Source organism: Loxodonta africana, chromosome 3 (genome assembly GCF_030014295.1).
Source record: "Loxodonta africana isolate mLoxAfr1 chromosome 3, mLoxAfr1.hap2, whole genome shotgun sequence".
NCBI lineage: Eukaryota > Metazoa > Chordata > Mammalia > Proboscidea > Elephantidae > Loxodonta > Loxodonta africana.
This window is the reverse complement of record NC_087344.1, coordinates 3,188,496-3,204,802: the sequence shown is the minus strand read 5'-3', so window position 1 is coordinate 3,204,802 and position 16,307 is coordinate 3,188,496. Positions and strand designations below refer to the sequence as shown.

General features: G+C 53.3%; 1 protein-coding gene across 3 annotated transcripts in view; it reads left to right on the top strand.

Annotated features, from left to right (window-relative positions):
- Nucleotides 1-13,999, top strand: part of GNG7 (G protein subunit gamma 7) — a 193,859-nt gene extending 179,860 nt beyond the window's left edge. For all 3 annotated transcript variants that reach the window (XM_064280212.1, XM_064280211.1, XM_023541276.2), the window contains 2 exons: nucleotides 4,419-4,536; nucleotides 8,937-13,999. In XM_064280212.1, coding sequence (XP_064136282.1) covers nucleotides 4,456-4,536; nucleotides 8,937-9,062 — 207 coding nt within the window. In that variant the 5' untranslated portion in view covers nucleotides 4,419-4,455 and the 3' untranslated portion in view covers nucleotides 9,063-13,999. The remainder of the gene's footprint in view (nucleotides 1-4,418; nucleotides 4,537-8,936) is intronic.
- Nucleotides 14,000-16,307: the final 2,308 nt, after the last annotated feature.

Here is a 16,307-nt window from a genome sequence, read left to right as displayed (position 1 = left end):
TCTGGGGTGGGCCGTCCTGGGCACTGTAGAGTCTTAGGCAGCATCCCTGGCCTCCACCCACTCGATGCCAGTAGCACCCCCCCAGTCGTGACACCCACAGATGTCCCCAGACAGCGCCTGGTGCACCCTGCCAGCAGGATCGTCCCGCGTGAACGGCACCATGCTGCCGTTGAGTCGACCCCAAACAAAACGCTGCCCCTGCCCCGTCCTGCACCACCTTCACGTGACTGCTCTGCTCGAGTCCGCTGTTGCAGCCGCTGGGTATTTTGAGTGCCTTCCAACCTAGGGGGCTCATTTTCCAGCACATATCAGACGATGTTGTGACCCACCGGGTTTTCATTGGCTGATTTTCGTAAGTAGATTGCCAGGCCTTTCTTTTGAGTCTTGTCTTGGTCTGGAAGGCTGTGCCAAAACCTGTCCCCCACAGGTGACCCTGCTGGTATTTGAAATACCAGTGGCATAGCCTCCAGCATCACAGCAACGTGCAAGCCACGACAGCGCAGCAAACCGACAGACGGGGTGTTGGGTCGCCATACTGAAACCAAAAATAGACCTGTTGCCGTCAAGTGGATTCCGACTCATAGCAACCGTGTAGACAAAGTGGAACTGCCCGCTGGGGTTTCCCAGGAGTGGCCGGTGGATCTGACCTGCGACCTCTCGGGTAGCAGCTGAGCTCTTACCCACTCTAGGACTCACTAAATGAACTTCGAACAGAAAAAGTAGAATTTTTGCTGCCTGTAGTATCAGAAGATATTGCATAACTGAATTATAAAAATAAATTAATGTTGCTTCCACACGGCTGGGGGGAATGTCAAACGGCACCGCCGCTCTGGAAAGCAGTTTGGCAGTTTCTTTAAAACTAAACCTACAACTACCGTGCTGTTGTTGACGTCGGGTGCCGTCAAGTCGATGCCGACTCACAGTGCACCCACGTGACAGAGTACAGCTGCCCCACGGGACTTTCTAGGCTGTGACCTTTACGGGAGCTGACCGCCAGGCTTTTCTCCCTTGGAGCCACTGGGTGGCTTCGAACTGCCAACTCACCCGGCCTCACAGCGACCCCACGCACAACGGAGTGACATGCTGTCTGGTCCGGGACGTCCCCAGGATTGTTGCAGACTGGACCGTTGGGATCCACGGGGTTTCGCTGGCCGATTTTTGGAAGCAGATCACTGGAGCTTTCTTCCTCCGCGTCCCTCTTGGTCCCGAAGCTCCGCTGAAACCTGTTCAGGACCCTAGCAACATGCAGCTCCGACTGACACACGGGTGGTGCCGTGGAGTACTACTCAGCGATAACAGGGGCCAAGTGCTAAAACACGCCACAGCCGAGATGAGTCTTCGGAGAATAATGTTGAGTGAAAAAAAAAAATCAGTCTCAAAAGGCTACATACTGTGTGGTTCCCTTTACATTCTATTTGTGTGTGTATGTGTGGTAAAAATACACAAACCTAAACATTCAGCAGTTGAACAAATTTTACATGTAAAATTCAGTGACATTGGTTGTATTCTTCAGGTTGGGCAACCATTCTCACTAGCCTTTTCCAGATCACTCCACCACTGTGAACATAAACTCAGTGCCTCCTGAGAAAATCTCCCCCTTCCTCTTCCTTCCCACCCGTGGTAACCGCTGACGATATTCTGTTCTCTACATCTGCACCCACTGCTCGTCCGCCACCTCGTCGTGCTGTGGTGGCTACGTGTTACTGTGACGCTGGGAGCTCTGCCATCAGTATTTCAAATACCAGCAGGGTCGCTCTTGGTGGACAGGTTTCAGCAGAGCTTCCAGACTAAGACAGACCAGGAAGAAAGACCTGGCGATCTGCTTCCAAAAAAGTCGGCCAGTGAAAACCTTGTGAATAGCAGCAGAACACTGTCTGATATAGTGCTGGAAGATGAGCCCCCCAGGTTGGAAGGCACTCAAAAGACGACTGGGGAAGAGCTGCCTCCTCAAAGTAGAGTCGACCTTAATGACGTGGATGGAGTCCAGCTTTCGGGACCCTCATTTGCTGATGTGGCACGACTCAAAATGAGAAGAAACAGCTGCAAACAGCCATGAATAATCAGAACATAGAATGTACGAAGTGTGGATCTGGGAAAATTGGAAATCATCAAAAATGAAATGGAATACATAAACATCGATATCCTAGGCATTTTTATTGTTGTTCTTAGGTGTTGTCAAGTCAATTCTGACTCACAGCGACCCTATGCACAACAGAACAAAACACTGCCCAGCCCTGTGCCATCCTCACAATTGTTGTTATGCCCAAGCCCATTGTTGTAGCCACTGTGTCAATCCATCTCTTTGAAGGTCTTCCTGTTTTTCTCTGATCCTCTACCAAGCATGATGTCCTCCTCCACCGACTCATCCCTTCTGATAAGATATCAAAAATACCTGCAAGGAAATCTTCCCATCCTCGCTTCCAAGGAGCACTCTGGCTGTATTTGTTCCAAGACAGACTTGTTTGTTCTTCTGGCACTCCACGGTATATTCAGTATCCTTCACCAACACTGTAATTCAAATACATCAGTTCTTTCTCTGTCTTCCTTATTCACTGTCCAGCTTTCACACACACATGAGGCGACTGAAAACACCATGGCTTGGGTCAGGCGCACCTTAAGTCCTCAAAGTGACGTCTTTGCTTTTGAACACTTTGAAGAGGTCTTTTGTAGCAGATTTGCCCAACGTAATGAGTCTTTTAATTTCTTGACTGCTCCTTCCATGGCTGTTGATTGTAGACCCAAGTAAAATGAAATCCTTGACAACGTCAGTCTTTTCTCCGTTTATCATGATGTTGCTCATTTATTTTTTTTTTATGTTGAGGTGTAATCCATACTGAAGGCTGTGGTCTTTGATCTTCATCAGTAAGTGCTTCAAGTCTTCTCTCTTTCAGCAAGCAAGGTTGTGTCATCTGCATATCACAGGTTGTTAATAAGTCTTCCTCCAATCCTGATGCCCCGTTCTTCTTCATACAGTCCAGCTTCTCGTATAATCCTGCAGAATCAAACCCATACCTTTCACTCCCTGGTGACCTTCAACCTCAAGGCCCACAGAGTTTCAGGCGTGAACCCCCTCCTGGGAAGCCACCACCAGGCAGGAAACGAAAGCTAACTCTACTGGCTTGTGCCTGTCTGCAGCCAAGTGTCGAAACTCAGGTCACACTACTTGGCTGTGGTCCAGGGAGAGCCCCAGCTTCTGCTCTGCTTTCCTGCTTTGGAAAGTTGGCCATGAGAGCTTGGCCAGGAAGGCTGAGGCTAGCCCCTGGCCTGGGTTGGAACCGGCGCCCTCCCTCTACCCAGCGGTCACCAGCATAAATCCTGAGCCTGGGTCTGGGGGGTTGTGAGCAGGTGAACAAGAGAGTCCTGGGCCCTCCAGAGAAGGAGTGACTTACCCAGGCCCCCAGAGTTCAGTCCAGAGGACAGGGTGTCTCACTTCAGGCCGACTTTACCCCAGGGACACTGGGTGATGTCTGGGGACATTTGTGTGTGTCACAATTGGGGGAGGGGGTGCTACTGGTATGGAGTGGGTAGAGGCCAGGGATGCTGCTCAACACCCTACAGCGTACAAGTCATCCCACCCCAGAGAAGGATCCGGCCCCCATGTGAGCAGTGCTGAGGGGGAGAGACCCTGCTTTAATTATTTGGGAAAAATTTGAGTCCAGTCCCTGCTTTACACCACACACCAGAAAAAACTCCCGCTGGGTCAGACGGCATAAATCAAGAGACCCTCCAGCTCCTGTGATTTCCTTCCTTTCTCCTCCCCATTCAGTGTGTGGATTTAAATGTGGGCAGCATCCTAGGACGTCAGGAGGTCAGATGGTTATGGGACGCGGAGTCTCCTGGGGGTCAGTGTAATTCCCTAACCCAGGGGTCCTCACCCAGGGTGATTCTGCCCTCCAGGGGACACTGGGCAATGTCTGGGGACATTTGTGGGTTTCATGACTTGGGGGGTGTTACCGGCATCAAGTGGGTGGAGGGCAGTGATGCTCCTCAACACCCTGCAGTGCACAGGACACCACACCCCAGAGGAGGATCCGCCCGTGTCAGCAGTGCCAGGAGAGGGGCACCCTGGGGCAGGGCCAGGTTCAGAGAAAATTCCGACGCTTTTTCCCACAGGCCCCTCGTTCCAAGTCAGTCAAGGGGCAACGCTGTGGGGTCTTGGACTGTCCTGCGTCCCTCTGGGCATAACCAGCGATTGCGTCCCCTCCCCCGGCTGCAGGAGGGGCTCTGGGAGACACCGTGCTTCGCGGACCTTCCACTCTGACCTGGGAGCTGGGGCACCGTCAGGGGGAGAGGGAGCGTGGTGCACAGGTGTGCCGCCTCTGCTTCCTCTGCCCGCAGTCCTGGGACATCCATCCGTCTGTCCGCCCGTCCATCCATCCGCCGGCCCCCCCCCTCATATCTCTCTGCTTCCCCCACAGCTCTCTGGACCCCGGGGGCCGGAGCTGATGGCAGACGATGTCAGCCACTAACAACATAGCACAGGCCCGGAAGCTGGTGGAGCAGCTCCGCATTGAGGCCGGCATTGAGCGCATCAAGGTGAGCGGCTTGGGGGCACGGCAGGGGGAGAGGGACCCCCGTGGGCCTGGCACCCCACACACAGCAGGGACAGAGGCCAGAAGGCATCACACAGAGAACAAGGTGCAGCCGAGCCAAGGGACTGCAGTGCGGGCTCTGGCTGTGCCTCTTGCTCTGTGGCCTCCAGCCACTTGCTAAACCTCTCTGAGCCTCGGTGTCCTTAGCCAAAAGATGGGGCCCATCTGATGCCTACCTCAGGGAGGTTGTGAGGACCTGACCTATGTACGATAGTGCTTCATGGAGGCAGCAGGACCAGGGGCAGGGCCGGACTAGGCCACACCGCTGGCCCCCTGCTTTTAGGGGTGGGGGTCCCAGAACAGAATTTCAAATTCTCATGGAATCCAGACTTTCTGGAGCCATTGAGGACGGATGACCACCTGAAACTATTACCCTGAAGAAATCTCTAAACCCTGAACTGAAACTATCTCCAGAAGTCCTCTTTGAACCAAAAAAAAAATAATAATAATAGTTGAGCCTAATTAGAAAAGAATGTCTGCCTTGAGCATTGTGCTCTTTTAAGAATTATCTAAAAAACCAAAACCAAACCTGTTACGGTTGAGTCCATTCTGACTCATAGTGACCCTATAGGACAGAGCAGAACTGCCCCCATGAGGTTTCCAAGGACCGCCTGGTGGATTCAAACTGCCGACCTTTTGGTTAACAGCTGTCGCTCTTAACCACTACGCCAACCAGGGTTTCCAAGAATTACCTATATGGGATCAAACAGTAACTCGAAAGGACAGATGGCAAGTTTTGGGGGGGGGGGGCAGTGAGTTTGTGTTTGTGTTAGTGATGGTGAAACAAGCTTGGGAAAGGTTGTCAAGAAAGGTGGTATACAACTCTTCAGACAGAGTGGGCTGGACTATAAGACAGAAAATGATACTGGTGAAGAGTGAACTTGTGGGCTCAAGTAGACACAGGAGACTATGCGGGCAGCCCCTGTCTGGAGGGGAGATGAGAAGGCCGAGGGGGGCAGAAGCTGGCTACATGGACACGGGGAACACAGGGTGGAGAGGAGGAGTGTGCTTTCTTATTGGGAGGAGAGCAACTAGGAGTATACAGCAAGGTGTATATAAATTTCTGTATGAGAGACTGGCTTGATTTGTAAACTTTCACTTAAAGCACAATAAAAATTAAAAAAGATGGCGTAGCTTGAAGAATGTGACCAAGGTCCCTGAATGGAACGCGTGGATATTGTTGAAGCGCTGTGTGTTTTTGTTGGGTGTATTTTCACCCAAAAAAAGGCGCTGGGGTCTGAGGCCGAAGGGTCAGGGCAAGGTGGGCACAGCCAGTCTTCTGCACCCCTCGTCTGCAGAGCTCTGTCCAGCTGTTTGACGGCGGCCAGTGCCGGGGGAGTCGGAAACCGCTTGGATCAGCCTGCGAGCCCCCAGGCCGGCTCAGAGCCCTCCCAGACCCCGGCTCCCAGGCCAGCCAGGAGGTCTGCCCCGCAGACCCACGACGATGGGGCTGCCTCCCCGGAGGTGCCGGAATGTGCTAGAACGCTGCTTGCCAAGCAGAGACCTGAGCACTCAAAGCATTTCTTCCGGCTTCAGAAAGAGAGAGCCTGGTTCAAGTGTGGTTTTGCCTCTGTGAGCCCCCGCCAGCCAGCCGGGTCTGGCGGAGCCATTATTTATCTTGCTGTTTGATGTCGGGGTGGAGTCGCCGCTGCCCTTTTGAAAGTCAGGAGGAGTGGGGACGGGGCTGGACTGAGGCCTCCCCCAAATCCCGCCTGAGGTTTGGGCCCCCTACAAAAAAAAAACCAGACTGTGTCTGAGGGGCCAGCCTGGCCAAGGCCTGACGGATAAGGGGCTCCCACAGCCGGCCACCCTTGAAGTCCCACTAGGCAGCGATTAACTCTGGGCCCCAAGGGCACAGGGCAGGACCCTGGCATTTTGGAAATGAACTTTCCTACCAGTGCTGGAGTGAGGGGAGTGCAGGCCATTTCCAGGGTCCGAGACTGTTTTGTGGTCTTGAGTGGTTATTTTCCAAAGACCACCAGCTGCCACGGAGTCAGCCCCGACTCACGGCAACTCCATGTGTGTCAGAGTAGCACTGTGCTCCAGAGGGTTTCTTTTTTAATAATTTATTTCGCTGTTGTTGTTGTCGTTGGGAATATACAGAGCAGAAATACACCAATTCGACAGTTTCTCCACGTACAATCCGGTGACACTGATTACACTCTTCAGCTGTGCAGCCATTCCCACCCCACTTTTCTGAACTGTCCCTCCACCGTTAACATAAACTCACTGCCCGCTAAGCCTCCTGTCTAATCTTTTGAGTTTCTGTTGTCAATATGATCTCATACAGATAGTCCTTCCATAGGGTTTTCAATGGCTGATTCTTCCAAGCCACCTCTGGGTGTACTTGAACCTCCAACCTTTAAGTTAGCAGCCGAGCGTGTCCACTGTTTGCACCACCCAGGGGTTCTGGTTTCCAAACAGAACTCTAGACACCAAGCTTGATTGGGTCAGCAAAGGCAACGGTGCTCGCACAACAGGGGCCATCATCACTGTCTGTGGGTGAGAGGGCCCCCAGGACAAGCCACAGGGCTGCCCCACCTGGCGGAGCTCTCGGGGACACAAGGGGACAAGGCTCCAACATCCCCAGCGTTGAAGGGTGGCGGGCCTGGGAACAAAGCCACCGCCATGGCCTGTGAACATCATGGAGGGTTTTCAGGACGTTTTTCTCAGTCCTGCCTCGTTTGGGCCTCGTAACTCCCCTGCACCGGGTGCAGAACAGCAGGGCCGCCTTCTCACCTTATGGGGGAGAGGGTGGAGGTGGGGAGGGTAATGTGGGGAGGTGCCCGAGCCTCACAGGGAGAGGAATCCAGAGGCAGGAGGCCATGTCCCCATTCACCCTTGCCTGTGGCACCCGAAACCCAGGCCCCCAGCAAGGTGCAGCAACCTGACTGTGTGACTAGGACAAGTGGGGGTGTGGACAAGGGGTTACTGGCAGCACCTCTGTTTATGACCCCAGCTCCCTGACGCTCGGAGCCCCTGGGTGGTACCAATGGTGAACGCACTCAGCTGCTAACCAAAAGGCTGGCGGTTCAGTCCACCCAGAGGTACCTTGGAAGAGAAGCCTGGAGATCTGCTTCTGGAAAATCAGCCATTGAAAACCCCATGGAGCACAGTGCTGCTCTGCACACGGGGTCACCGTGACTTGGAGTCGGCTCAATGACAATTTTTTTTTTTTAATCTTCCTGACCCTTTTCATTAAAAATCTTAGCAACTCCTACGAAAGAATTCTCAGCTCCTTCCCCTTTTTTTTTAAAATAATATTTTATGGCGGTAAAATACACATAACATAAAAATACTGTCAGTGACATTCAGAGTGCTCACAAGGCTGTGCAGCCATCACCACTAGCTGGTTCCAAAGCATTCCATTGCCCCAAAAAGAAACCCTGCATCCGTTAGAGGCCACTCCCCACTCTCCTTCCCCCAGTCCCTGTAACCACTAACCTACTTCCTGTCTCTGTGGACTTGCATGTCCTGGACATTTCACATTAGTGGGATCAGACACTGTGTGGCCTTTTGTGACTGGCTTCTCTCACTGGGCATCATGTTTTCGAGGCTCATTCACATTGTGACGTGTATCAGAGCCTCGTTCCTCTTCATGGCAGAGTAATATTCCCTCGTGTGGACTGACCAAGGTCCCTGGTAGCATTGCTTATTGGCGATTTGAACCCCCCAACAGTGCTGTGAAGGGAAGACCTGGCAATCTGCTCCCATAAACATCACAGCCAAGAAAACCCTGTGGAGCAGTTATACTCTGTAACACACAGGGTCCCCATGACTCGAGGGCAACAGTTTAGTTTTTTGTTTGTTTTTATGGCTATACCACAATGAGATGGATTGACAGTGGCTACAACAATGGGCTTAAACATAACAACATTTTTGAGGATGGCACAGGACCAGGCAGTGTTTCTTTCCGTTGTACATAGGGTTGCTATGAGTCGGAACCGACTTGACAGCACCTGACAGCAACAAAGCATACTACATTGTGTTTATCCACTCATCGGTTGATGGTCACTTGGGTTGTTTCCAAACCAAAGAAAAACAAACCAAACCTGTTGCCAACGAACGAGTCGATTCCAACTCCTAACAACCCTATTAGGACAGAGTAGTACTGCCTCATAGGGTTTCCAAGGTTGTAAATCTTTAGGGAAGCAGACCAACACGGAGCAGCTAGTGAGTTCGAACCGCTGACCTCTCGGTTAGCAGCCAAGCACTTAACCACTGTGCCACCAGAGCTCCTCTGGGTTGTTTCCAGTGTTTGTCTATTATGAGTAGTGCTGCTGTGAACGGCCGTGTCTCAGCCCCGTCTTCTCTTTCCTCTCTCCTCCTTGTGCCCACACACAGGTCTCCAAAGCCTCATCCGAACTCATGAGTTACTGTGAGCAGCACGCCCGGAGCGACCCCTTGCTGGTTGGAGTTCCTGCTTCCGAGAACCCGTTTAAGGATAAGAAGCCTTGTATTATTCTATAGCTGTGTTCCCTGTGTGTTCAGCTTCTCTCTCTCTCTGTCTCAGGCAGGGCATCTTTCAGTCCTGAGCTTAAGCAAAACATCTCAAACCCCCAACATTTTAATCGCAGCATAAATGTGAAAAGTTACCACTGCCCAGATGGGGTAATAGCCAGCGATCCTCTAGGGCTAGGTGGATTTTCACACCAACATCACAACCCCCTCAAGACCCTGCCCAAAGACGTGGTGGCCTCGCAACCACTTCCGATTAAGAACAGCTGAAATGCCCATTCGATGTGGTAACCATTTTTTAAAACTCTCTGTTGCCATTTGAATTGCGGTCAGGGGCCCGAGCTGGGTGCGGAGAAGGGGACGAGGTGGCAGAATCTGCCTGGCTCAGGCCGACCTGGCTGGCCGGCGATTTCCTCACAATTGGCCGTTCATGAAAAGATCTCCGCCAGGCCGCCGGGATGTTTTTTAAACGGGCAAAATTTAGTGGGACATAACTACCTATTCTGGAAAAAATCTCTCCTTTTTGTTTAAAATAATTGTTACTCCATTCTGCTGAAATCGGATGGTGATGGCGACACCCATAGTCCAACTGTGGTGTGTGATGTGCAGGCGGGGCTGGGAAAAGGGCAGGGATGGGCGAGGGACTCTGTCTGTGAAAGGCCTCATCCGACCTCCTGCTGTTGTCACCGCAGCCATGCTGCGGCCCTCGACCTTCCCTCGGGCCCCCGCCATCACATATGCTCCGGGAGAGTAGCCTCTTGAATCGCCAAATGTGTCTTCTTTTGTCTGAAGCACGAGACATCGATATGCGTAGCTTGAGGCTTTGGTCATCTCTGGCTGGTCCGTGTTCCCACTTTCGCCAACCGCCACTGCCATTTTACAGACAGAAATGCCGTCTGGGGTGAGGGGTCCCGCTGGGCGCGTGGAGCCACGTTTGCCTTTGGCATGGAGGGAGATGCTAAACGATTTCAAAGCAGCCTTTGGCAATGAGAGTCAACGCCGACGCTCGGCTCTCCCCCTCCTTGCTCCCATGTCGTTGTTTCGCTCTTAAAGCCCGTTGCCGCCAAGTCACCCCCAACTCACCGTGACCCCACGTGTGTCAGAGTAGAACCGTGCTCTGCAGGGTTTTTGATGGCTGATTTTTCGGAAAGGCCCCTGGGTGGTGCAGACGATTTGCGCTCATCTACGTCCCTAAAGGCTGGTGGTTCAAACCTACCCAGCAGTGCTGCGGAAGAAAGGCCGGGCAGTCTGCTTCCATAAAGACTAGAGCCAAGAAAACCCTACAGAGCAGTTCTAGTCTGTAATGGGGTCGCTGTGAGTTGGAATCGATTCGATGGAAATGGGTTTTATTTTGCTTTGTTTTAACGGATCTTTGGGAAGTAGATCACCAGGCCTTTCTCCCGAGGCACCTCCGGGTGAACTTGAACCCCTAACCTCTTGGTGAGGAGCGAGCACGTTCACCGTTCGCACCACCCAGTCTCCCTCTTAGTCCCTGCACAGCCCAGAACGTCTGGTTTCGGGAAGTGAGGTGCGTTCTGAGTGGAATCCGTCACCTTCCTAACAGATCTGGAAATTTAAGATGTCTTGGGATTGGTGGAGGGAGGGGGCCTGTTTATAAAAATGAACGTTTCCACTATGACACAGCATCAACGGTTCCATGAGCAGGTGGCGGGAGGAAGGGGCCAGACACACCCCTGACCCCACCTGCCAGCGTCTCCTGCAACCAAACCCAAGAGGTGTTCAGACAGGGCCAGGACCCCACACCACCCCCAGCTCAGGACTCCCCCTCCCAACTCAGGTGCCACAACTGGCCCCGGAGCAGAGTGGAAAGAAACTCACCCCCTCTGCCCCTGCAGCCCCAACGGAAATCAGAGTCTCAAGCCTGGTGCCAGCAGGTTCCTGGACGGCCAGCAGGCCCCAGGCCTCACCTTACAGCCAGCAGTCCACAGCTGGGAAGGACGGAGCTGCCTGCCCAGTGAGCGTGCCAATTCCTTGCCCTGTCCTCAGCCCCACCTCCCGGGGCAAGTGCCAAGTCACCCAGCTTGCCAAAGTAAGACGTTAAGAGGGTCTGGGTGCAAAGCAGGACTCCCTGGGTAGTGCAGACGCTTAAGCACTCTGCTACTAACTAAAAGGTTGGTGGTTCGAGTTCACCAGAGGCTCCTCGGGAGAAAGGCCTGGAGGTCTCCTGAAAACTCAGCCACTGAAAACCCCAGGGAGCACACTTCTACTCTGACACGCACGGGGTCGCTGTGAGTAGGGGCCAACTCAGTGCCGACTGGTGTGGATTTCTGAGGGGCTATAATGTAGTTGATGAGCTCTGGCGGCACCATGGTTAAACACTCGGCTGCTAACCAAAAGGTCGCCAGTTTGAATCCACCAGCCGCTTCTTGGAAACCCTATGGGGCAGTTCTACTCTGTCATAGCTATGAGTCAGAATTGACTCGTTGGTAATGGTTTTGGTTTTTGGTTTTAATGTAGTTGAAAAAAGCCTCGGCGATACAACAGTTAAGTGCTCAGCTACTAACGGAAAGGTCGGCAGTTCAAACCCACCCAGCAACTCCACAGGTGAAAGACCTGGCAATCTTTTCCCGTAAAGATGACAGCCCAGGAAACCCTACAAGGCAGTTCTACTCTGTCACGTGGGGTTGCTGTGAGTGGGAATTGACTCAACAGCACCCGACAACAACAGCAATGCAGGCAAAGAAATGTTACAGACAGAAGCGGGGACCCCCCAGTCCCTCACCATGACCTGGCCACCGTTTCAGTGGTTCCCTCCAGGTGCAAGTCTGGAGGGAGGTCGTAGCCCCTGGGCTGGCTCCCAGAGGGCCTGGAAGACAAGGTCAAGGCACCCCCCCAACACCCCACATTCTACGGCGGGTCCAGGAACGCCAGGGGCTTTGGGGAGGTGGACTCCACCGAGCCTGATGGGGACAGCAGCTTCTAGACCCCAAAGCCTCCCCTTCATGGGGCTGAGCCAGCTGGGCCCATGCGAGGAGGAGGAGCAGAAAGGGGCTAAGGCCTGGTCCCAACATGCAGGGTGCACACCTAATGTTGCCCAGGGATGCTAGAGGCTCCAGGAGATCAGGGCCTGTAAGGCAAGCGTCTGACAAAAGCAGCCGGCAGAGTATGGCCCAGAAAGACCCCTCCCCACCTGTCCTTTCCCACTGACCCATCTCTTGGCATCTGGTAACTTGTAACCGTAACCGCTGGAAAGACGGCCCCCTGCCTCTTTAAGGGGGTCCATGTGCTCAGCTGCTCACTGAAAGGCTGGTGGTTCGAGTCCACCCAGAGGTGCCACAGAAGAAAGGCCTGGAGATCTGCTTCGAAAGCTCAGCCATGGAAAACCCCACGGAGCACAGTTCTGCTCTGACACACGAGGGCTGGCGAGGGCGGGGTGACCCCACTGACACGCGGGGGCTGGCGAGGGCGGGGCGACCCCACTGACACACGGGGGCTGGCGAGGGCGGGCCGACTCCGCAGAAGCTGGTTTTCCTCTTTAAAAGAAGCTTTAACCCCCTGAGGCCACCTCAGATCTGTGCACACCTGAGCTCCCTGACGTCCCCATCGTCCAGCTGCTCGGGCCACCAGGCTCCAAAGAGGACAAGAGGACTTAGCGCCACGTGTGCCAGGTTGGAGGGGACACAGCTGTGCCAAGCCGAGGCCACATGTGTGTCCCCCCTGCGTGAGCCCAGAGGAGATGGCCGGGAGTGGAGGCCGCCAGAGAGATGCAGACCGGGGCAGCCCAGGGCACGGGGTTCAAGCCGAGCCTCCCCAGCCTCAGCCCCTCTGGGCGCAGCAGCCTGGCAGCCTTTTAGCTCTGTCGGCCCTAAGCCCCACGTCCCCTGCTCCACCATACTGATGTTCCCAGGCGGAAGCTCGGAGCCAGAAGAGGCTCCCAAGTTCAAAGAAGTTCAAGACCACCCCCAGGTGCAAGCCCCCCTTGGTGTAAGCCGAGGCCCAGAGAGGGGAAGGCCCTGCTGTTGTCTCCTGCAAGCTGCCTCCGCTGTCTGCTTCCAGGTTGTCCCCCATCCTGTCCCATCCCCACATCCCCTCGTCCACCCCCGCCTCCTCCTCTGGGTGCCCACTGCCCTGTCCCCCTGACCCAGTGTCCCAGCCACCCCCAACCCCAGCAAGGTGGCCAAGGGCAAAAGCGAGCAAGCTCCTGGCTTAGAAAAAAATCCTCGTTTTTCTTTTTAATTTCATTTTAGAGTAACCCTCCATGGCCCTCCTAGGGGGATTCTCTGTGTTCCTGCCATGAAAGCGCACGGCACAGTTGCCGCCTGCCACAGCGTGGGCGCGAGCACATCTCCCTGGCTCTCATGGGAGTCTGAGGCCCCCGCCCCGCGGGGAGCAGGTGTCCAGGGTGGGAGTGAAACTCTCATCTCTCAACTGAGCCGTGGGAAAAAAGAAGATTGAAGGACAAAAAAAAAGGAGGCGGGGGTGGGAGGAAGGAGGTTTCCCTGCTTCTCCTGGTGTACCAGTGTTTCCAACAAGCTGGATGGTGCTGGTCACACCTGGCTGAGCCCTGGCCCCGGGGCACACCTGGGCAAAGCCAAGGTCAGGGCGGCTCAGAAAGGAGCTACCACATGTACCCTGCCTCCATGTCCCTCAAAGGCAGCCCCCAGCCCCAGAATGAAGTGGCTCTGTTGTGACCATCGGGACCCCAGGGACATAAATCGCCGTGGTGACGGCAGGAAGTGCGTGTCTTTCTTTCCTCTCTTCGGCCCTTTGATGCTCTGTCACTGAGCCCCGGGGTCGCCAGGCTCCGGGCAACCCATCCATCTCATTCATGGCCCCAAGCTCGGAGGGGGGAGGCCAGCAGGAAAAGGCCATCACGCCACCCACCAAGCATGAGGGACCCTGGGAGGAGTTTCCAGGCCACGCCAAAACCACCAAACCATCTCCGTCCCTTAAGAAGTACTTAAAAAAAAAAAAAAAACAGCAAACAAGTTACATAAATAAATAAATCAGTCAGTCGAACACCTCCACGAAAGAGCCCCAGGTCACCTACCGTCTGCGCTTCTTTCTCTGCCATTGAGACCCTTGCCAAATGCCGTAAGAGACCAGGTCCCTGTTTGCAGAAGCTGTCTGTGGTTCTAGAAGGTTCTACTCTGCATTTGGACGTCTGGTTGTTTTTATTTCTAATTTTTTAAATTTCGGATGTGCCCTCCCCTCCTCTGTCACAGTGTTTTAATATCATGTGGAATTGTTCATACAAAGTGAATGAAGACCCAATAAAAAGGCTCACTGTTCCTTTTCTCCTGGCTCCAGGCCCTCCTTCTTGTCCGGCCGAGGGATGAAGACGGGGAGTCTCTCTGGCCTCGACCCGCAGAACAGTGGGGGTTTGGCTCTGTTGGGGGAATGGGCGGCCTCCCACCACCCGCACCCCCCTAGTCAGGCCCATGCGGGGCTGTGTTCAGCCGAGGGCTGAAGCACCTACAAAAATGAGTAACGTTCCACATAGATGGATTTTCATCAGATTTGTAAATAGAGAGCCTGGGGAGGGGGAAGCGATTTTAGCACCTGCCTACACATGAGTTCTGTGTCCCAGAGTTCCAAATTGTTTCTGATTAGCATCCCCGGTGGGAAGGTACCCTGACTTGTAAGGGCTAAAAGTTGGGGAGACTTTTTTTAATCATAGTGCCACCACCCTCACTCTTTTTCCAGATCATTCTACCACCTTTAACATACACTCAGTGCACCCTAAGCAAACCGTTCCCCTCTCCCTGTCCCTCCCCACCGTGGTGACCACCAATAATCTTTGGTTCCCATGTCTTTGCTTATTTCATAGAAGTGAGATCATACAGAATTGGTCCATTTGCAACAGACTTATTTCACTCAGCCTGATGTTTTCAAGGTCCACCCGTGTCGTGGCAGGCGTCAGGACTTCATTTGTGTTCACGGCTGAGTAGTATTCCATTGTGTGTACAGACCATTCCTCTGTTGATGGACACTGTGTGTTTCCACCTTTTGGCTAATGTGAGTTGTGCTGTAACGGACATCGGTGTACAGGTTCCCGTTTGCGTCCCCGCCTCCAGTTCTTTTGGATACATACCCAGGAGCAGAATTGCTGGGTCAAACGGTAATTCCATGTTCAGCTTTTCGAGGAAGCAGCACACTGCCTTCCACAGCGGCTGCAGCATTCTACGTTCCCAGCAGGAGTGTGGATGCGGGTTCCGGTTTCTCCAAAAGTTGTTGCCTGTTTTTTCCATTCTCATGGGGGTGAGGTGGTATCTCATGGTCTTAATCCTGCCCCTTTGGCCTGGCTGCTCTGCTCTCCAGACACACAGAAATCACCCCCAACCATCGAAGACTCCTGGGGAAGAAATCAAGGGAGGGTCAGAGCCCTATCTCAGCAAAGAGTTACATTTTTCACAATAATAATAATAAGCTTAGCTGGGTGATTCTTTAGCCCCTGAGCAGAGCTGTCCTCGATGTTAAACATCGATAGGTTTGACTACATACGATTATCCTCTAGATATCAAAAATTGTTTCAGCCAGCTGCCAATCAAGTCGACTGACTCACGGCAACCCCATGCATGTCAGAGTAGAACTGGGCTCCATAGGGCTTTCAATGGCTGGTTTTTCAGCTGTAGATTGCCAGGCCTTTCTTCCAAGGCACCCCGGGTAGACTCAAACCTCCAGCCTTTCAGTTAGCAGCTGAGTGCAGTAACCGTTTGCACCCCCTAGGGACTCTCCCTGTGTCATATACGCCCACCAAAATTCTTTTCAGATATATCAGAAAGGGTTCGTTTAAGCTTTCCTATGACAAAAATAAATAAATCACAATAAATTGAAGTAATTAAACATTTAAAACCTTACTTGTCATCCACCAGCGTGGCTAAAGTGAAAGGGTAATAGGGAGTATGTGGAGCAACTGGAACGCTCACAGATTGTTGGTGGGCATGCAAAATGGCGCAGTCACTCGGAAAAGGGTCTGACAGTTTCTGATAAAACTAAACACACCCACTCTCGTTGTTGCCAGCTGCCGTCAAACCAGCCCCCAACTCATGGCGACCCCACGCACAACAGAACAACATGCTGCCCAGTCCTGCACCAACCCCATGATCGATTGTGGATCAGACTGTTGGGATCCATAGGGCTTTCACTGGCCGATTTTTGGGAGTAGATCACCAGGCCTTTTCTTCCTAGCCTGTCTTAGCCTGGAAGCTCTGCTGAAACCTGTTCAGCATCATAGAACATGCAGGCCTCCGTGGACAGACGAGTGGTGGCTGCACCTGAGGTGTATTGACTGGG